The following is a 23,084-nucleotide window of genomic DNA, read 5'->3' as shown; positions in this document are numbered from 1 at the left end:
ATACAGTCTTCGCCAATCATTACCTCAGAGATTTCACTACAGAAGATATAGCAGGCATTCATCACTTCAGACCATGTGTCATTGCGCAGCAACTCATGAAAACCTACCAGAAGATAGGCAAGAAACACTCTCCCACAAATCACCCTGACTCATGGAAGTCATGCTACTGTTCCATAACCAACGACTGAGAGTCCATGCTCCCCTGTTTTAGTGCACGAGTGATAACGATTGTGTTAAGATTATCGATCTTCTCTTAAAGGGGAAGTGTACACGCAAAAATCACTTTCTTTCTTTTTCTAAACAAAACGCAATTTTAGAATTATTTAGTAATTGTGTTTGAAAATATACACTCATTTTTTTTCACAGTGAAAGTAGGAAGCTCACAATAGTGTGAAAGTGATATGCCGTTATGAGGCCTTCGTTTTACGAGCGAAATAGGCCTGAGTTATCCCCCTTAGATTATGACGTAATTGGTGCCAATTCAACTGGGTACCTGTCTATTCTCAACGCAAAAGATATCAAGGACCAGTTTGCGGTAAAACAACATGGTCTACGACACACTCCGGCGCAGTGGTGACTCAGCATAACACAATTCTGGCTGGCATCTGAGATGCTAGAATCACAAAACTGTACCTACACCACGTGAAGCGGCTCTAACAAAGCATGATGACGTCATAATGTTTATCAATTGGCACCAATGACGTCATATTGCAAGGGACATAAGCCATGGTGTTTTTGTTATGGAAATAGAACACTTGGTAAATGTGAAAAATATAAATCGTTTTAGTGCAAAAAATATGTTAATTAAATATGATGTTTTTATATTTTTGTCTATGACACTTCTATGTTAACACTTTTAAAGTGGAAAAAGTACAAGAAAAAAAGGTTCATTTCCGTGTGAACTTGCCCTTTAACGCACTGAAGGAAGTAAAATGTGTTAAGATTATCGATCTTCTCTTAACACATGAATCGTCTAATGCAAGCAAGATCTTACAAATATTCGCAAACCTTACAAAATCTAAAATGATTTACTTCCAATATTTCTGCTCACAAAAAAGGAAGGCGGCGCCCCAGTAGAAGGATTAAGAAGGAAACATCACAGAAATCAACCAATGTTCCCATGGGGTTTACAGAACAGATCGGTTTTAGTCACACATACAGGTGGAACCCACCGCCTAGTGTGAGATGCAAACATAAGTATGAGTCAGGATTTATACTTATCGTGACTCCTACACATGAGTGCCCTCCGGCCTTCCCCTCTTTCCGCTGATGTGTTTCGGACCATTAAGTAGGAGAATAGAGAGATGAGTTACTGGGCTTGGCCACGTGGTCCCGGCGTGCATGTGCGGAGGGATTGTGCCTTTGGGTGAGCTGTTTTCTCTGTTCTCTGGGAACACAGCACAGGAAGTTTCCACTGCCTATTCTGAAATGAGATATCAGCATAAGCGTCAGTCAGGATAAGATAAAATTAACATGATTTAGCAGTTTATGGTCAGTTAACTCCCATGACTCGGAAAGATGCAGGTTCGGTTCAAGTCATAAAAGTTTGTTGCGGAAAAAACTGTGATAACCAGTTAAAAATCAACAATAGATGCATATTAATATGCTGTCTATACAGTTCAAATGTAAAACCTCCAAGCAGTTCACATCACAAGGTTACCATGAGATAGCAAAATACCTACTGTAAAGCTTAATAGAATAAAAGAATTGCTTCTCAGGCATTGACTTTTGAAAATATAGTGCTGGCAGGCATTTGGTGTTTCTTTTTTTCAGGGAGGGGGGTTAGGTATTCAGAGTTCAATTGGGACATGATGACATGCTTCAACCAAGTCAGTGAGCCTGACCACCCGTTCCTGTCAGTTGCCTCTTAGTAGGGTTTCTGAAGGCCTATTCTAATCCGGATTGTCATGGGTACATTTTGAATAATGAACAATGGAATTGTGTATATGTAACCAAATAATTGTTGTGTACGATCAATCTGGAGAAAAGAAACTCCCCCACATAAACAATCAAACAAACTCCCCCTGCCGCCATGACCATAACACAAGACGTAAAGGAAAGTATCTGTGTGTTATATTGTTTTTAAGTGTCAGGATTTTTTGATTTTTTTGAAAATGGAAATTTAAACGCAACGTGCGGTAGACTTTGTGATGATGCTGGCAGTGCCTGACAACCAAGACTATTATTTTTTTTAGCCTATTATAGGTAAAAGAGGCAGTAGGTTTATGAGTGTAGTTGACTGTTATTCTCTGCATGTTTCAGGCTATGTCGATGACATCATTGAGCCCAGGACTACCAGACAGCGCATCTGCCAGGACTTGGAGGTGTTGTCCAGCAAGAAGATGGAGAACCCCTGGAAGAAACATGCCAACATGCCGTTGTGAGGACGCTGCAGTGGGATTTAGCGTGTTTATAAACAGACATGATCCATGTGCAAATGTTGGTAGTTCAGCCAAAAATCATGAAAGTGCTATGTTGCATATTTATAAATTCAGAGCTTATGTGTGTGCTTGTGTGGTTGATTATGTAAAGGTGGTGATATGCGTAGATCTGTATTTGTTTGTGGAAGTAATGTCACGTGGATATACTTTGTTTCTCTCCAATATACGATTTTTCTTGTTATGGGGGCTCTCTTCGCACATTTAATTGACACACAATGATACCACTGAACTGTAAAGGGGGGGTAGACACATTTCAGTCACTCATTTGTTATTCAGTTGTTTTCTTCATATGTAAAATGTAATATGTACTTTTGACAGGGAACTCCAGTATTCACTATTTACATTATCATAGATGTATAGCCAATGAGGGCACAGAGGGCCAAGTTGTCTGAGATGCCTCAATTGGCCGTACAAAGTTTGTCCCTAAAAATGCCAGGAACCTATTCGTCCTGATTACGTTTCTAGGTCAGCACCATTCTTGTGCCTGTGGGTTTTACCAAAGTGGTAAATGTCTGAGACCTGCATCACTAAGGGTTTCCTTCCACATCAAGGTGACGCAGTATAACTGGAATACTGTTAAAAGCAGCGTTGAACCTAACTTCCTCCCTCCCTCACTTTATGGACTAACTAAAGTGAAAACCAGATGACCAAAATAGATGCTCATTTCTTAAACTCACCATGGATGATCCCACAGAGATCCAGGGTAGTATAGGTCTTCAGCAACCCATACTTGCTGTAATAGGAAAGACTGCTTGTCGTAAGAGGCGACTAACGGGATCGGGTGGTCACACTCGCTGACTTGATGCATGTCATCATATCCCAATTTCATGGATCGATGCTCATGGTATCAATCACTGGAATGTCTGGTCTAGACTCGATTATTTACAGACCGCTGTCATATAGCTGGAACATTGCCCAGTGCGGTGTTAAACAACAAAAACAACCAAAATTAACCCTCTCATACTACCCACCACTCACTGGTCCAAGCTCAACCTCAGGTATTTTGTGATATGACTTCAATGTCCAGTGTGACATCCTACTCACTCGCAGGACGAACAGATTTACCTCCACAGGATGGAGGTTTTCAGATCATGCTACGTCTCCACAGCTCTTCCCACGTCTCCACAGCTCTTCTCAGCTCACATGTCAGCTCATTGTGCATCATGTGTTGTCAGCTTACTGTGGCCTACAGGGGGCCCATGTGGCCGAGTCGTCTAAGGCACCGCGATTCGCTGTGCAGAGTTGCTTCCCTTGGGCATGCCAGAAACCTAGGATTGTGGGTTTGAATCCCTGTTCGTCCCGATTATGTTTCTAGGTTCATCAGCACCACATGGAATACTGTTAAAAGCGGCATTAAACCCAACTCACTGACACTGGTGTGGCCTCCAGTTGTGTGTGTCATAACAACCTGCAATGTGTGTTGTATTAGCTGAATGTTAGCTATGTTATGCAGGGGTAGACACTGTGGGTCATGTCCAGCACATTTCGGACAAAGGGGCACGGGTGGCCCAGTCGTCTAAGGTGCAACGATTCGCTGTGCAGAGTTGTGTCCCTTGGGCACGTCAGAAACCTATGATTGTGGGTTTGAATCCCTGTTCGCCCCAATTCGTTTCTAGGCTCATCAGCACCATTCCCGTGCTCCCGGGTTTCACCGAAGTGGTAAACGTCTGACACCTGCATCACTTCAGGCTTTCCTCCCACATTAAGCTGACATGCTGCGATGTAACTGGAATACTGTTAAAAGCGGCGTTAAAACTCACTCATTTCGGACAAGATGTTTTTGTATATAACTAGATTTGGAGGGAAGACAAGTTCTAGATTTTCACTCGTCTGACTAACCCTGCCCCTAAGTATCCCTGGGCAGACAAAGTGTGTTGATTATGAAATATTACAATATATTTTTGGAGACCAAGGTGGGCACTGGGACTTTCAAATGATGCTTTTCACAATTTCTTCAACACTTTTTTTATAAATGCAACGGACATTTGCAACAATAATAAACATCATGTGTTTCTTTCTTTCTGGAATTATGTTGATTTTTTACGGGGACTTCCCATATAGAATCCCATGCTTATCATGCTCATGGGTCTAAAAACGGATATTTGATTTGGAGGTATCTACCTAAAATAAATTTACTCCCTTCGAAAGTTAGAACGTCCCGATGCACTTTGAGGCAAATCCTTATGTTCAATTAACATTAAGTATGGTTCAAAGTTAAAATTCATGGTTCATATTTTCTCAGTTAAAACAACTTAACATCCTGATTTTTTCAGCAAAGGGTAGGGTAAGAAAGTGTTAGCTTCCAAAATTGAGCCTTAGGATAACATGTTTTTATTTTTTCGTAATTAGGCCCAGAGCTTAAACACAGAAAGTCCCGGTAGAGTGTTGTCTGTGAAAATAATAACTGCCCCAAGAAGATGAATAAGGTCACTCCTTTCATGGAAACTTATTTAAGATGCAACCAAGGAATAAAGCCAGTGTGAATCTTTGTTGTTTTTGCTTTGTGACTTAACAATGGTTTTGTTCTGTCAACATTTCTAACATAGTAACATCTGGTCACCATGGCAACTGATTGGTGCTTTTTTATCTACTCCTGCATCAATACCCTGTGAACAAGGCCAAGATCTGGGTTAGAATTGGTTTTCAGCAAGCCATGCCTGTCCTAAGGGGTGATCAACTAACAGGATCAGGTGACTTTGTTGATGCATATCATGGTGTCCAAGTTGTGGCGATGTTCATGATGTCAAATTACCTGATCATCTGGTCAAGACTTGAATATTTACAAACCACCTTATAGCTTGAATATTGATGAGTGTGCGGCTTTAAACAACAAACAGACGAGACTTCTTATGAAGCATGGCCCTATTCCTGATCACCCTTGTGCGTAGGGGGTGATTCCAGGTGAGAACTGGTCCCCAGCTATCTGGACTGAAGAAGTCGCTGTTAGAAGTGACTTATTAGGGACGGACTATTTGATATTCTGAGGGGCGGCTAGGATTTTGCATCAGATTACTATTTTTTAACTACAGCTACAAAACCAGATATTTAAAGCCATGAGCATGAAGTTTTTCAAAAGAAAAACACCTCCCTGCCACAGGGAATATCAAATGGTCGGTCCCTATGATCGAATGGTCAAGCTCAGTGATTTGGTCATCACACACCAATGATGTGGACTGTCACTCGCAATATCAATTAATGCATTGTCTGGTCCAGAGTCGATTACATACTGGCTGCTTTCACATTGCTGGAATAGTCAAGTACAGCCTTACACAACAAACGCTCACATATTTTAACCCTTGACATGCTGCGGCAGTATCTTTATAAGTATTAGAAAATTAAATTAGAGGAGTTTAGAAGAACCTTTTCTAGGCCTCTACAAGACATTTGAACAGATCAGCTTAATATCCCCTCAAAGAAACAGCCTGCTTAAATTAATTAATTTGATTTTTTCTAATTGTATAATTCATTTCATCATTTGTGTTAACCATTTATGGTTGGGCATATTTTGTATTTCATCTCCAGAGCAAAAAACAAGCTTTTGGTTATTGGGGTATTTTACCGAGGGTCTTATTTTGATTGGGTATCCAAAAGTTTTAGATGGTTTTCATATTTTTTTGCCCACATATTTCTTGACATTTGGGTATTTTACTTGAAACCTGTTTCGTAATAATCCCTGAAAATCGTTTAAAACTATGAGAATAGTAGTATACTCATCTGCACCTGTTTGTAGTGAGTGAGTGAGTTGGGTGTAACACCGCTTTTAACATTATTCCAGTTATATCACGGCGTGTCAGCTTAATGTGTGAGGAAAGACCGAAGTGATGCAGGTCTCAGACGTTTACCACCTCGGTGAAATCCACGAGCACGGGTATGGTGCTGACAAACCTAGAAACATAATCGGGGCGAACGGGGATTCGAACCCACTATCATAGGTTTCTGGCGTGCCCGAGGGACGCAACTCTGCACAGCGAATCGCGGAGCCTTAGACGACTGGGCCACCCGTGCCCCCACATAGCATTGTAAGAATATTGTTTTAATGGGGCGGTCAGGTAGCCTAGTGGTTAAAGCGTTCGCTCGTCACGTCCAAGACCCGGGTTCGACATGGGTACAATGTGTGAAGCCCATTTCTGGTGTCCCCCCCCCCCCCCCCCCCCCCCGCCTGCCGTTATATTGCTGAAAGCTGCGTAAAACCATACTCACTCTCTCACTATTGTTTTAATTACCAATCAGCGAAGAATGAAGATACAACATGTGCATTGACAAGGCACGATGTGTTTTTCAATGTTTCATCCTTCAGTATGTTTGTTGCAGAAGCTTTTCCGAATGTAACTGACGGTAAGTGAATTTCGCATCAGCTGTTACACAATCCTTTTATCTGATAGTTGTAATATAATCAATCCTTTAATATCTATTGTTGTAATGTTCACATTAATCAATTTTCAATGGCGTATTTATAGTTTTTGTTGCATATTTGATACGCCCGGAATTGATTTTTCTATATATATTTCAGTTTATAATATAATGGGTGGGTTTCTCGGCAGGACAAAGCCAACGGATAAAAACGATATCCGTTTGGGTCATATGCGGATAGAGATCAAAGGTCAAGTAGGGACTACTTTCACTGTTTAAAAACAAACATGGCGTAGCCCTTGTCATTTGGCAATTGAGTCAGAATTAACCATTGTGAATCTGGAGAAACTACTGGAATAATTGCTTTCAAATATACTGAAAATCAGTGTTTAACTGTGACGTAGCTAAGGCATTTTACAAGTTTTGGCAACTTTGGAGATATAAATTGCGAAACAATTTAGTGAGGGCACTAGCCAAGCGGGATCACTTTCGATAACTGTTATTGTAGACCTCTGCGGCTTGGAACCTTTTCCACAAATTAAAACAGCTGTAAAAAATATGTTTCTCTATGGGACAGACCGATGGATTGCCGGGAAAGGCAAGTAAAAACAATTTGTGAAGGCAATTGTTTTTTATGCATATATGTGGTAACGCCACTGTGTAAGAAACAGGTTTCTGTTAGAACTATATAATATTGGCTACTGTCACTGTCCATGTGACACACTTACCCTCTGGCGTAATATATACTGAACCGCAAAAGAAACGTCACCCCAAGTAACATTGCCTGAAAAGTTGTCATTTATATGTCTGGGTATTTTTGTCAGTTTCTAAAATGTAATATTTCCTTGTTCGGAAAAATGAAATTTGATGATAAAAAAACAAAAAATCAGATGACAATAAAACCGATCGCAGAAATGCATCACGGCAACAGCCATGGTAACCCGATGCACGTGAGTTCTGTGCAAATGGAAATGCACATGCATTCCGCATTTTTTGCCCTATAAATCCACCCAGATCAGATAACATTCATTCGTTATTGAATTGCTACCACATGCCAAGATTGACAAGAAATCAGCGAGACCAAGCCCTTGGTCGATTGCAAGCTGGACAAACCGCCCGGCAAGTAGCCAATGCATTTCAAGTCCACGTAAGGACCATATACAGGCTCCAGCAAGGTACCAGACCACCAACACTACACATGACATCGTCCTCACCAGAATTGCTGAATTCTAAAGATGCACCTGGGTGTAAATTGACTGCGCCAAAAGATAGGAGCAAGATTGATATATTGATGACACGAAGCTCGCAGATGTCACTGCATGCAAGAAGCCCATGCAATACAATATACGTTTATGTATACAGCAGCTGTTCAATTTAGGAAACGCCTTTGTTCATGTTCACAATTCATGTCAAAGATTTTAGATGCCGTTTCAGAATCAGTGAGGTGAAATGGGGTGTAACGTTGCACTTCTATAGCGACGTGCATGTACGTGTGTGTGTGTGTGTGTGTGTTTGTGTGTCAGCTTGTACTAGCCCGGACTAGTGCCGATTTATAGTGCTATCTCACTGAGGTGAATTTGAAGATTGTGACAAGTTCAACTTCCTGTTTTGATTCTATTGTCATCACTCCACAGGTTTCTGAGTGCGGTGACAAACGTTGCCTTACTTGCTGCAATATAACTGAAGGCTGTTCAGTCCAAATTACAAAGGACAATTAATTTACTGTAAAACAAAATATGACTTGTGATACTAGAAATGATATTTACTTGATTGTTTGTAGTGGATGCAGTGAAGAGTATATCGGGAAGACAGAACTTAAATTAAAAAGAAGAATGAATCTTCACCGTTCACAAATAAAGCAGCCACACAACCGCACGATTCCACTCAGTGAACATTTAGATACATGTGGAAGCGGCAGCTTTTTAGTTTTCCCGCTTTAACCCTCTGGATGCCGAGTTTTTTTCTGACGCACATTTTCCTAAGATCGGAAAAGTGAAGGTTATGCGAGAATTGCGCTCACGCGGCACTGGATCTACGTCTGGCTATAAAATTACGCAGAGGCATTAAATTTCCTATTTGATTGTGTAAATTTGACTGCAAATATTAAACCGGTTTTCAAAAAAAGACATTTCTAAATGTTGCCCGAGAATTTATTCTGCAAGGAAAAACAGTAAATTTCTCCGCTTTTTATTGTACACCGATAAAAGTACTGTGCGACGATTTTTTATATTTAGAAGCTTTACGGAAACTGTGAGCGAACAAAATACTGCCTAATATCTGAACGACATAGCTACGAATCAAATAGAGTTATATGCGTATGTATAACGACATACATTCAATTCCAAAATAGCATGGCTAATTATATATATATCAATTAACAGTAGTTTTGAGAATGTAGTAGCAGCGCCTAAGTAAAGTGTAAGCGATTACAATTGGGTAGATCTAGCGCTTATTCATGCTTGTGAGTAAAGTGCGAAATGTTCAAAACATAATACGCAACATAATCGTGATCGTTTGTTCACAAAAGGCTTTTCATTTCATTGCACAATGACAAGCAAAAGGAACATCTATTCCATTCATTCACTTGGTGTTGCGACATACAAAATGATGCTCAGTTCATCTACGTACAAGGTCAAGGTCATCGGATACCTACTTCTATTGTTCACTATTGTTCTTGGGTATTGTTCTCTTTGTCTTCACGACGCGGCAACTTTCTACCTACTGATGATATCATTTTGAACATTGAAAAATATCCAAAGTGAAATTAATTGTGTGAAAATATACTGAGTCAAATTAAAAACTTCACATTTTTAAAAGTAATCCCATATATGATATACAACGGACAAATGTATCAGAGAAGATAATTTTTGGTAAAGAGAAGGTAATCATTAATGTCCAAAGAAAATTTTTAATTAACGGTGGTAACCATAATTTGTTCAAAGCACCTATGGTATTCGGTAATAACATCAACAGTTTAAATCATAAGTCCCAAGCACGAGAATCTGATGGCACACAAGTTCAGTAGCGTGTATGGCCACCATGTGCGTTGACAACTGCCACACAACGCCTCCGCATGGACCTTGTGATCCTTGTGAACACATGACTGGGAAGACGACGCCATTGTTGCTGCAAAATGGTGCCAAGATCTTGCAAATTCTGTGGTTGGTTCTGGAGAGTGCACAGACTTCTGCCAAAAGCATCCCTGCCTGACCTGTTCGATGGGATTGAGGTCGAGAGACCTTGACGGCCAGTCCATGACGTTGACTCCCGCATTCTGGAAATTCCTTGTCAAAATTGCTGTGTGGGGTCTGGCATTGTCGTGTTGGAAGATCAAACCGGGTCCATGTGCTGCCATAAAAGGCAGAAGTTCTGGTGCCAGCACCTGGTCGCGATAAGCAGCAGCGTTGAGGTTGCCACGGATGACAAGAAGCCTGGAATGTGCATTGCCACAGAAAGCACCCCACACCATGACACTTCCGCCTCAAAACTTCCTGTACACAACACTGGGCGTAACGTTCACACCCTCACCCTCGCCCTACCATCAGCAAATCGAAGATTAAATCGGGATTCATCACTGAAGACGACTTGATTCCTATTTCTTTAAGTCCATCGTAAGTGTCGCTGTGCCCACAATTGACGTTGACGTCTGTGTAATTGAGTCAGAATCGGCCCGCAGTATGGTCGTCGTGCTTGAAGGTGAGCAGTTCTCAGACGGTTTCGAACAGTTTGCGCACTCAGTCTACCCCTAAACAGTTTTTTCTGGTTGATGAAGCCGCCAAAAATAGGTTACGGAGGTGACGTAAGACAATCTGACGATCCTCTGCATGTGACGTCACACGTGGTCGACCTGGCCGAGGGCGATCAACGGTGGTACCCGTTTGCTGTAGACGCGTCTGTAAATCATAAACAGTCCGTCGACTACAACCCATCGTCCTTGCGACTTCAGCTACGGACGTACCCGTCTGCAACATGCCGATGGCACGTTCACGTTGCACATTTGAAAGGCGTGGCATGACAAATGGCCGTGAGGACTTTTGTTTTCTTGTGTTTTTCTTTTTTTGTTAATGACTGCCAACAAGTATGGCTGAAAACACGTGCGGTATTATGGCCACGTGACCAGTTGCACGTGAAAAACCACTTTTGCCATTATAGTGCTGTGCACATGATTTTGATCGATTCACCTGCACAAAAACGGGTGTTATCTGAAGACAATACGTGGCCATAACTGTTTAAATACACAATTTGGTTCAGTTTATGAATAAAAGATATGCAAAATCTACATCATAACTGAAACTGTAAACAGCATGAGATAACGATCGTTCGCACTCTCATTCAAGGACCTTCACCTCAAAGAAATTACCAAATATGTACAACAATGTTGACGTATGGCATCGCTACCTGTGACCGACTTTTATAAATGGCTTGTTCACTGTCAGCAGTACGCGGGATTTTACGAGGGGACTTCCGTTGATTCAGGGATCGTATATACATAAATGTGACATGTAAGTAATCAGAAACATTCTGACACTCTATGTACTGTTATTTGTTGTTATAATGTTCATTCAAACAAACGGAAATAGTCGGAAATTCCGATAAATACCGTTGTCGTTTGCGTCAGTCATGGCGTCACACAGGGCAGTAGCTTTGACAATTTCTGTCGAAAATATCAAATCATTGCAATGTATCTTTTTCAAATTCCCTAATTCTTCCTACGATTCTCTTCCCATGCACATTCTGAAAATGTTGAGCCAATATTTTGAACAAATAGACGAATGGATAGCTAAAAATAGGAGAAAATGCTACACTGTGTAAAATCTGTATTTTGCTTTGTTTACATTTCAAACAAAGTGCAGTCTTTCGAGCACAGCGTTCGTTTTCACACCTGACTATCCAGCCACTTTGTATTGGTGACAAAGACCATTGGCCATTTGATTCTAAAATGTATGAGGAATTCAAGGATGTATGTATCGCAGCTAAGTTTGAAATATACGTGATGTTACAGGCGTCTCATAACCGGTGTACCTGAAACGTGATTTTGTAAACACTATCCAATTCGGCGTTCGATGTGTGCGTATTTTCCCAAACATTCTAAACGATTCTAGGGTTATCGAAGGCATTTTGGAATGATCATTGGTGATTTGATAAAAGATAGATACCCGTGATCACTAATGTGCTATTTTTGAAATTCATTTCTCCGAGTAAATATCCGAAATTTAGATTTCAAAACATGCTGTAAACAACGCCGTGAGTGGTGATTTAGTAATGTGTAAAAAATGGCGACATTTACGATGTACCTAATTTTCAGAGGTCATTTTTAGTACTTTTGCTTGGTCTGTGCACAGAACAGGGAATTTCCCACCTTATTCAAAACTGTGAAGTGTAGTTGAGTGGGTGATTATTTTGAATTTTATTCGACTTCAAAGTGAGGGTTGTAGAGGAGGGACATATATGTCTCTGTGGCATTCAGGGAGATATAAGCTAAATTTTGATCATGAACCTACATTGTTTGAAAAAGAGCAACATTTCATTCATAAATGCTCGCCTAAGTTAAATGTAAAGGCTTTAGTTATGTGTCCATTGTCCTAAATGTTATGACGTCACGTAACTATATGTTACTACTTCATGTCCGTTATTATTACTTGCCCGTGAAGAGATCACCCGTTTAATAAACATACAGCTTTATTACACATTGTGTAATACCAAAACGCGTGCTTATGTACTCTTGGAACACGTTTCACGAACAATTATTGAAAGCTCTCAACATCCCTTGGCGTATTCAACGACATTGCGTGTAGAGACGATAGATCACTAAATATAGAATACTAAACGAGCTCCCGTGTAATACCAATTTTATGAAACTCGTGAATAGTTCTGGTATCTGACGAGCGAAAGCGGGTCTCCTGGCGACAATCCCTGCACATCTTAGGAGGCGACGTACGGTTTATAAAGATATTCTTCGAAGGCCAGGGATGCTTCTTGCAGTCACTGTTGCTGGCTGGAATCGATTTCGTAGGTGTGTTGTTCGAATCCAGTTGTCTTGTCGATTATTGGTTACGCGTGGCCTGCCACTCCGAGGATGGTCTCTGACTGCATTCGTCTGTTGCCAACGTTGACATAGACACCAAATGGTGTTTCTTGGGACGTTAAATTGTCTAGCAACATCACGTTGACCTCGATCCTGCTTCAAGCATACCAATGGCTCGCAGACGCTCATTTTCGGACAGGCTTGGCATTTCGTAATGTTGAATAATTGCGTAATTTTGTTGTTTTTCTGAGTGGTAGCTGTCAGCACGATGCTAAACAATGCATATGTAATCTTACTAACGCACATGTTTTTATACCCATTCTTGGGTATATAAATGCATAGGGCTTGCATAAAAGTCAACTTTTGCATGGAATGCATGCTTTTGTGTAGCAGTTGCGCTCTTGTGACTTGATTCCATACATGTACTACAATAATGAAAACCAAACTTTACTTGTTTGAAAAATACACTTAAATATTGATGTCACAGGAACTTTTGTTGTTGAGTATATTATATAGATGTCAACTTCTTTATTAGGAGCAACACAACGTTTCGGAGTATATGCTTTCTCCTTCATCAGGTGAATGAATGCCATGAGGCAGAGAGCATAAATGTATATGTAAGGACGACAAAATCGATAAGATAACAAAAGCTGGAAAATAACAAAGGGTAGAAACTAACACGGGAAGACAACAGATGATTGTCGCTGGGTTGTATTATCTGGGATTAAAGGTGGCAAGACGATTTAAAAGATATCCCGTCATTTGAAACTTTCTTCTCCTATCTAAACAAATTTATTATCCTATTCTAAAACAGGACCAGTAACCATAATCTACCTGTCGAAGTTGGGCGTTGGCTTGGTATAGATAGAGAATTTAGGACATGTAAACTGTGTATGTCGCCAGCAAAAGCCGATGTATGTATTGCTACACCTGGTATGTTTATCAATCTCGTCAATTTTGTCTGCTTTGATATATACAACTGTTTTGGTTAAACTATTGTAGATTTATTGAAGATAAAACATGTGTTACGTTGTCGATTTTGATAAGTATCGACTGCTACGCGGATTCATACAGTTTGCACATCGGTTTTTCGATTCATACCTCAATGAACCGAAAACAAAACGTCAATGCTTAAAACATTCGACATTGAATCAGACTGAATCGTTATTCATTTGGAACAATATTCTCTGTATTCTACTCCAATAATCAGCAACCCGCCGTTTGATACTTATAGCGAGACAACTCGGATATTTAATTATATTGTCTACTCACGACGCTGAGCCGGTGCACGATATAACACGTTGTAGCTTTAAATGTTTAAGAGGTCGCCTTCTGCCTTAGCAATTTCGGCTTACCTGTGCCTCTTTGGGACTCCTGTGGGTGAGTAGGGTAGCATCTTTCCCCCTGCGTTTGAATAGAACTCCCACGGTTTTTCACTTGAAGGCGTGAACCCCAATTGTTGCACCATTGATCTACTCCGCCCAGGGCTGACTGGAGTTTTTTTTCGGATTTGTGAAATATCTCTGTGCTTTACCCATATTGCCCCGTCATCAGCGAATTTAGAAGTTTGAGTAGGAGAGCTGACATGGTCAAAAAGATCATTGATCATGATGTTAAACAGGGTTAGGCTTAAAAATGCTGCCTTGTGGTGTGTCATGTGAGATAGGATCTGATTGTTCCCTAATCCGTATTCTACTTCAATAACAAGCAACCCACCGTTTATTGATACTTATAGCAGACACCTCGGATAACTAATTATATTGTCTAATCACGACGCTGAGCAGGTGCACGAAATAACGGGTCATGGGTTATACACCATCAGATATGTGGAAACACAACAAAGTTTGCGGGGGATATAGAAACGGGTTCCGTCCGTCCGTACATAACTCATAAACCGTTCAATACTTTTTTCATCAAACTTTGCAGGTCTGCCAGGTACATGCTGAACTGGTGCCTTTTGCTATTTAGAAATTTTAGAAATTTTTATTTTTTACGATTCCATGGCGGCAAGATGGACTTAGGTTCCAAACTCTTCTTTTTTTTTAACAATTTCATGACAAGTTCCACCTCGGTTAAAAAAGGTTAGGGTTTGTTTAGATTTAATTATGTCATAAATTCTGCAACAGGGGCGGGGGATATAGCCAGGTTAGTGGCAAACTCTTGTTGCACTTATATAGCGACGTGCATGTACGTGTGTGTGTGTGGCTGCTTGTACTAGTCCGGACTGATGCCGATTTATAGTGCTAGCTCTATCATGGAACTGTTCTGGGTGAACAATACCTTCCAAATGGCGCGCTGGATTTCTTGGGGGAATTAGTCAGCAAAGAGCCAGAGTCACAGGAGACTAATCACAATTTTATTTACAAGAACAATTAACAATGAGCAATTTACAATATCTTAGAGAATAGCTGAGGGTGCCACAGAGAGTCAGTACAACCCCCTGGGCTGTGGGGGAGAGGTTTGCTTGGTAAGAGTGTCAAACCCTATCTCTGCCCTAACAAGAGGTTACTGTATGTATTTAACAAAAATTAGAACAATAAAATGGAATATGATTGGTTGATACACGATGGGTTGTGCCCTATGCTAAATGAATGGCTAGACAGAGGGGAATACTTAATCCTGTTGGACTGGCACTAATCTTGTTGACATATTTACTGGATGCTTTGAAAGAGATTATGGTGACACTATAGATGAGCTTGTGTTGGGGCTAATCCTTAATGCACTATAGACGAGCTTGTGTTGGGGCTAATCCTTAATGCACTATAGACGAGCTTGTATGGAGGCTAATCCTTAATGAGTCTAAATTGAAGTAATTGCTGAATGATATTCTAATATAGGTGATGACAGATTTACTTAAATAAAATAGTTCAAGGTAATCTATAAGACTATGTAGACACATCTTTTGTCTGGGAGATGGGATCTTGATACCTTAGGCTAGCATTTATCTAAAAGCTTCAAATCAATGAAACTATGTAGACGTAGCTCTTGTTTTATGAAATAGTATATCTAGGAGATGCGCTCCCTTTACCTTAGGCTAGCATTTGTCTAAAAAGTTATAACTGAAACTATTGATATTTTATATATGCATTTTACCCGATGATAAGTGTAAGGATCACGATAAATGTCAATTCATCCTAGAACAAAAGAACAATTCTCATTTCCATTTCCATCTTCATTCTCATTCTCAACTCATCACCTATAAATAACCTCTTTTGAATTGGAAGATTGACTGCAAAGGAAAAGTAAACAATCATAAGTTTGCAGTTCAATATGTAAATAAAACAATCACAATGTATGACAATTACTAAAACAACAAAAGTTGACAAAAGTCATTAAATTGTGACAAAATAATTGCAAGAGCATTTGCACAGAAAGAATGTATACATTAGTGATTGAAAACTGAACACATTATCATTACTTCAGAAAAGTTACAAATACAACAATTTGGGAAATAAAATTGCTACAGAAATATATTGACAATGGAAAAGAAATACAAATGCATGACAACATACCATTTTGGTAGACCCATATTCTTCTCTAACCTTTACTTTTTGCTTTTTTGTCACTGACCACATGGGTCCTCATTCTCTCCTTCGAGAAACTAAAAAGCATGCATCGCATGCAGCCTAAACAGAGTAACCTTCCTTAGCTAAACTCCTGAAGCATGCATAAAATAATAATCTTGTACATGCTAAATTTGGAATGAAATTTAAACTTTAATAATTTGGAAAAATAAATAGGAATTATTTTAGTAATGTTATTTTGACCGTAACACCCCAGCCCCTTAATTGTACCAATATAAATGGGACAATTACGAATAAAGAAAAATACTTATAAATATTATGCGCAATTAAAACAAATGCTTTTAAGATAACAGAGATATACCCAATGAAAAATACCTCTTTTCACTAAGCAAATCGTGTCACAAAAATGTATCAATTCCAATTCTTTTGATCATAAATGATCGAAACAAATTGTTTAACACAGTATTACAAATTCATTCATTCTTACTCAAATATTAGCAGCATTTCAATAAAACACAATGGAATAGACGAAATAGTGAGTGAGTGAGGATGGTTCCTCCCCACCTAGCAATATACCAGCAATATCACGGCGGGGGACACCAGAAATGGGCCTCACACAATGTACCCATGTCGGGATTCGAACCCGGGTCCCCAGCGTGACAAGCGAACGCCTGGCTCACCAGGCCACCCGACGGCCCCAAATAGATGAAATAATAAAACTTCAAATCATTTCATCACTGAGTTCATATGCACTTAATGCATCACTGAATTTCACTGTTCATTCATCCGTTTCAAGAACAAAGCACAGTTTTGTTACAGGTCTCTGTAACACGGATGTTTGCGTTTTCACAGTCACAGTCCTGACAAGCCCTTTCTTGTTTGCAAACACTTTCAGGACTCTACCGAGAGCCCATGAATTTCTGGGTGTGTTCTCAACAAGGAGAACAATGTCGCCTACTTTCACATTTTGCCGTGTCTTTGTCCATTTCTGTCTGATCTGTAATACGTGTAAGTATTCTTTTACCCACCGTCTCCAGAACACATTGGCTAAATACTGAATTTGACGCCATCGTCTCCTTACGTAATTGTCCGAGACGTCAAAAATGCCTGGCGGCATATGTTCACCTGCACGAAGAGTGAGGAGGTGATTAGGGGTTAGAACACACAGATCATTTGGATCACTACTCACAGATGTTAGTGGTCTGTTTTTGATAATTACCTCCACCTCACAAAATAATGTCTGTAACCCCTCATCATCCAAATGAATCACTTGTTGATGCAGCAGGGAATTTAACACTTTTCGAACTGTCCGAATCATTCTTTCCCATACTCCACCATGGTGTGAAGCTGCAGGAGTGTTGAATTCCCATGAAATTCCTTTCTGTTGAAGTGATGTATGAATCTTACTCTTATTTAATTTGTTTATCTCATCGCAGAGTTCTCGCTCACTTCCGACCAGGTTGGTTCCATTATCAGAGCGAATGGATTTCACTGTCCCTCTCCTAGCAATGAATCTTCTCACTGCATTGATGCATGAATCTGTATCTAGAGAGAACGCCATCTCTAAATGCACTGCTCTGACTGTAAGGCAGGTAAATATCAAACCATAACATTTCACTTCTTTTCTTGCTCTCTTCACCATTATTGGACCAAAGAAGTCCATACCCACGTGTGAAAATGGTGGTTCATCTACAGAGAGACGATCTGACGGAAGACTCGACATTTGCTGCTCCATGACACAAGCTCTGTACTTCCGGCACAGGACACACTTGGACACTAGGCTCTTGATAATAGAGCCAGCCCCCATTATCCAATAATTATGTCTCAATTAGGCCAGCATTGATTGATATCCAAGATGTCCAACTTTCTCATGGCTGTCTCTCAATATCAAAGATGTGATAGCAGACTTCTTTGGTATGAAAACCGGATGTTTGGCATTGAATGGAATGTTAGATTTATCTAGGCGTCCTCCGATTCTCATGATTCCATTAATCACAACAGGATTCAGTTTGACTAGAGGAGATCTGGGTCTCAAACAACACTTACTTGTTGTCAACATTTTTATCTCTTCATGGAAACACTGTTGTTGCACATGACGTATCAATGTCATTTCCGCCTTTTCAACCATTTCGATTGACAATTGCTTGAATTTCATGACCTTCTTCTTCAGGTTTTGGATGAAGAGAAGAACCCATCCAACAGCTCTCTTAAGTCTGGTCCAATCTGAGTAGTGAGTGATTAACTTGTCAAGTGGTGAATAGTGAGCTGCATTAAGTGTAGTAGTAGCTACAGTCCTTTTCACCTCTGGATCATCTGCTGGAAGAATCAACTCTTTCTCATTGCTGTTGACTTGCCATTCTGATTCTGGTTTCCTTAGGAAATCTGGACTCTTGAACCATATATCAGCCTGGAGAAACTTGTTTACTTTCATACCTCTAGACGCTGCATCGGCTGGATTAGATTTGGTATGGATGTAGTTCCAGTGGTTCTTGTCTGAAGCTTCTCTGATTATCTGAACTCTGTTTGCAATGAATGTGTGGAATCTGTTGGTGTCATTGGCAACGTATCTGAGTACTGACCAGCTGTCTGTCCAGTAGAAAGTTTCTGTTACTATATATTCCAGTTCATCTCTGATCATTTTGCCGAGTATTATTGCAATAGTTGCTGCTGTCAACTCCATCCTCGGTATAGTCACTCGTTTCAGAGGTGCTACTCTTGATTTCCCCATGACGAAGGAGACATGAATTTCATTTCTTGAGTTGATTAATCGTAGAAAGGCGACTACTCCATAACCATGATCACTGGCGTCCGAGAACATATGAAGTTGACAGGTGACGACTGATCCAAACTCTTCTGTATGGAAACATCTGGGTAGTTTTATGTTGAGGTGTGATAAACCATTTAACCACTCTCGCCATATCTTCATGTCATATCCAGATATTTCCTTGTCCCATTCTACATTGTCTCTACAGTTTCTGCAGCAGGATCTTGGCAACTAGGACATCCTAACGGGTCATATACTGAGCTGACCATGGAGAGTATTCCTCTTCTAGTAGGTGGTTTGTCTTTCACTTTAGTGTTGTATTGAAAACAGTCTTTCTCTACTGACCATGTCACACCAAGAGCTCTTTCAACAGGGAGTTGATCAGATTTCAGACTCTTTGCTCTCTCATTAGGTTGTATGCTCTCAACTACAGTGTGTCAACATTCCTCAGATACGCAACTACCGATATCACCAGTTGTGTAAACTAACTTTGCATGTGACGTAGCGAGTCTGTCTGTGTGTCTCTCTCGCTGATGAGACAAGCGCACATGGCTGTGTATTGTCAGGTTGAATGGTGTGGATTAAATGTTATAGAAGCCAGAAGGAGTTTAGAGTTTTCAGAGTATTCCTCTTCTAGTAGGTGGTTTGTCTTTCACTTTAGTGTTGTAGTGAAAACAGTCTTTCTCCACTGACCATGTCACACCAAGAGCTCTTTCAACAGGGAGTTGATCAGATTTCAGGTCGATATATTTCAGACTCTTTGCTCTCTCATTAGGTTGTATGCTCTCAACTACAGTGTGTCTGTTACTCATCCATTTGGTAACACGGAAACCTCCCCTTGCACACAGTTCACTCACATCAGTTACAAGAGATTTAGCTATGTCTTCATTCTCAACTTATTTCAGCTGGTCATCTACGTAGAAGGATCTGAGGATGACATCGGTTATGAGAGGATTGAACATTTCTCTGTTATCTTCTGCAGTTTGGCGTAGAGCAGCTGTCGAACAACTGGGCGATGATACTGCTCCGAACAAGTGCACACACGTGCGATATACTGCAGGTTCTGATCGAAGATCTCCATCTGGCCACCAGTAGAACCTGAGGAAGTCTCTGTCATCTCGTGGGACTTGTACCTGATAGAACATAGATTCTTTATCAGCCATTAGGGCTACAGGCTCTTGTCTGAATCGCAGTAATACACCGATGAAGCTGTTGGTTAAGTCAGGGCCTTGAAGCAATAGATTGTTGAGTGCTGTACCTTGATGTGTAGCTGCACAATCAAACACCACTCGGATCTTGTCTGGTTTGAGAGGGTGATACACACCATGATGAACCATACCTTTCCATCGTCCCGTTTCAGTTCATCATCGGGCACCTTTTCAGCATAGTTCTTTTCCAGGATGTTATTCATGAAGTCTTTGTAGTCACTGAGAAAGCCATCATTTCTCTTCATCTTCTGTTTCAGATTCATCAGCCTCTGATAGGCTTGGTAGTGATTGTCTGGGAGGCAGACTGAGTCACTCTTGAATGGAAGGGGTATTGTGTAATGTCCATTATTTAGTGTTATACTCTCCTTGACCTTCTCCATAAATCTGATATCATTGTGTGATGGCTGGCGTTTGTCTTCGATGACACGTTCTGGGAAGTCATAGTTGATTGACTGTTGGACAAGCTGACCAAGTTTCTTCAACTCTTCTATTTCCTGAATAGCAGTTATATGAATTCAATTCAATCAGTTTATTCATATATAACTGTAAGGCCACAGGCCCATAGTACAGAATACATGACAATGTGGAAGCGGTTAGGAATGTTACAAGGATTCATTTCTTAATAACATGGCATGATATATAAAGAGAGAGAGATTTTGTATAGCCGTTTTGCTCACATGTGAAATTAAAGAGATAAACTTGTATTTATTTGGATGTACATAGTATTTCTGTTCAATATATTTTTTCCTTAAATTGTCATATTTACAACATACAAGTAGAAAATGAAATTCATCTTCGACAACATTTAAAGAACATTGTTTACATAATCTTAAACATTTGGGTATTTTGTTGTGCCTGCCAACTTCAACCATTAACCTGTGTGAGCTGCATCTAAATTGTGTTAATGATATTCTGCATTTTCTTATATTTACATCAGTTAAATATTTTTCTGCGCATATTTGCATTTTAAAATATCTATAATATTCACATTTGCTAGAAACATCTACAGTAGATCTCCATGTTTGAAAGTACATGTCAAAAAGCGTCTGCCTTATTTTCGATATGAACATGGCATGATTCTCTAAGAAGCATTGGTTTTCCCAGATGTAACCATACCCACATTTATACAGTAGACATTTAACATTGTATGCCCAATTTTGATCTCCATTCTTTTCATACAATAGCATCATATTATAACATTTTTTTGGCAATCTACTTACTGGCATTTTTAGTAATTTTAACCAGTATCGTATGATTTTTAAGTAGTGATATATATACAAGGGCATGCGACCACATTCACCATAAACCATTACGTTAGACGTACTATGTTTAACACCAAGAAATCTTTTGCATGCGTATAAATGTACGGATTCAATTTCTTTAGCCTCTGCAAAACCCCATATTTCTGAACCATAGGAAAGAATAGGAGCTATTTTTGTGTCAAAGATTTTGAAAAAAGATTTATAAGCACACTCGCTAAAATGTTCAAACGTTTGTAAAATGCCCAATAGCATCTTTTTAGCTTGGGTTGCTGCATTACATATATGTCGGTTCCATGATAATTTACTTGAAAATATTACACCAAGATATTTATATGAGGTTTCAGTTTGGAGTAATTGTCCCCGAAAGTACCACTTTTCGTTTTTTGACAGCGTATTTCCTTTGCTAAATACAACAATTTTTGTCTTATCTAGATTAGCATTAAGTTTCCACGTATCACAGTACAATTCTAGCTGATTTATCAAAGTTTGTAAACCTTTCACGGTACTCGAGAACATGATTATATCATCTGCAAATAGTAACATAAATATTTTTATAAGTTCAGGATGTAATTGTATACCATCATCATAATTTCTTTTGATTTGGGCTGCAAGCTCATTAATAAAAAAACAGAACAAAAAAGGGCTTAATACACATCCTTGGCGTACACCAGTATGACATATAAAAGAATCTGAATACATGCCGTTTTGTTTAACACATGATTTAACTTCCTTATAAATACCACATAACAATTTACCCATTTTATTACTGACACCATGTGAATTAAATAGATACCATAACTTATCTCTACAGACTGAATCGAATGCTTTCGAAAAATCTACAAATATAGCATACAATTTTCCACGTTTACGTTGAATATACCTATCTATAAGAGCCTGGAGAATAAACATATTATCAGTGGTTGAGTAACCTTGTCGAAAACCTGCTTGCTCTTCCTCAATCTTATCAAGTGCTTCCGACCACAATACCAAGCGTTTATTAATAATGCTAAGAAATATCTTACTGAATATACTGGTAAGTGTAATCCCCCTATAGTTTTCAACATCAGTCACTGAGCCTTTTTTGTGAATTGGAACGATGGTTCCAAGTGTCCAACCTTTTGGAAAGTAAGAGGTATCCATTATTGTATTGAATAATATTTCCAAATACGACAGGGTATTATCAAGAGAGTATTTAAAGAATTCTGTTATAAGTTTATCAAATCCCGGGCTTTTCAAGTTTTTCAGATTTTGAATAACAGATTTAATTTCTTCTTTTGAGATTGGGGAATCTAATATTTCCGTTGCAAAATTGGTTTCATCATTATCAAAAGAGTTCAACGGGAAGTTATTTGTGGAATCATCACCGCTGAAAAGATTTTTGAAGTAATTAAACCACTCATGCATTTCGATGTTACTTTTAGTTTCTTTCTTTTTGCTGATGTTTTTCAAGATCGTCCAAAACTGTTTTGATGAGCTGATACTTTCTTCTAGTTTTTCTCTGCTTCTATCC

At 39.6% G+C, this 23,084-nt stretch overlaps 2 protein-coding genes across 2 annotated transcripts in view; one reads left to right on the top strand and one right to left on the bottom strand.

Moving 5' to 3' along the window:
• Nucleotides 1-14,135: 14,135 nt before the first annotated feature.
• LOC139448683 (uncharacterized) overlaps nucleotides 14,136-23,084 on the top strand; it is a 79,114-nt gene continuing 70,165 nt past the window's right edge. Inside the window, exon 1 of the mRNA XM_071230235.1 lies at nucleotides 14,136-14,196. The gene's annotated coding sequence lies outside the window, so the exon portion shown is untranslated. The remainder of the gene's footprint in view (nucleotides 14,197-23,084) is intronic.
• Nucleotides 18,169-19,068, bottom strand: LOC139448685 (uncharacterized). Its single transcript, XM_071230236.1, has one exon. The coding sequence runs from the start codon at nucleotides 19,066-19,068 to the stop codon at nucleotides 18,169-18,171; it is 900 nt and encodes a 299-aa protein (XP_071086337.1).

The sequence above is a fragment of the Haliotis cracherodii genome, unplaced genomic scaffold (assembly GCF_022045235.1).
Source record: "Haliotis cracherodii isolate W230 unplaced genomic scaffold, xgHalCrac1.p SCAF_7, whole genome shotgun sequence".
In the NCBI taxonomy this organism is placed as follows: domain Eukaryota; kingdom Metazoa; phylum Mollusca; class Gastropoda; order Lepetellida; family Haliotidae; genus Haliotis; species Haliotis cracherodii.
The sequence above is the reverse complement of the archived record's forward strand: the minus strand, read 5'-3'. Positions and strand labels throughout refer to the sequence as shown.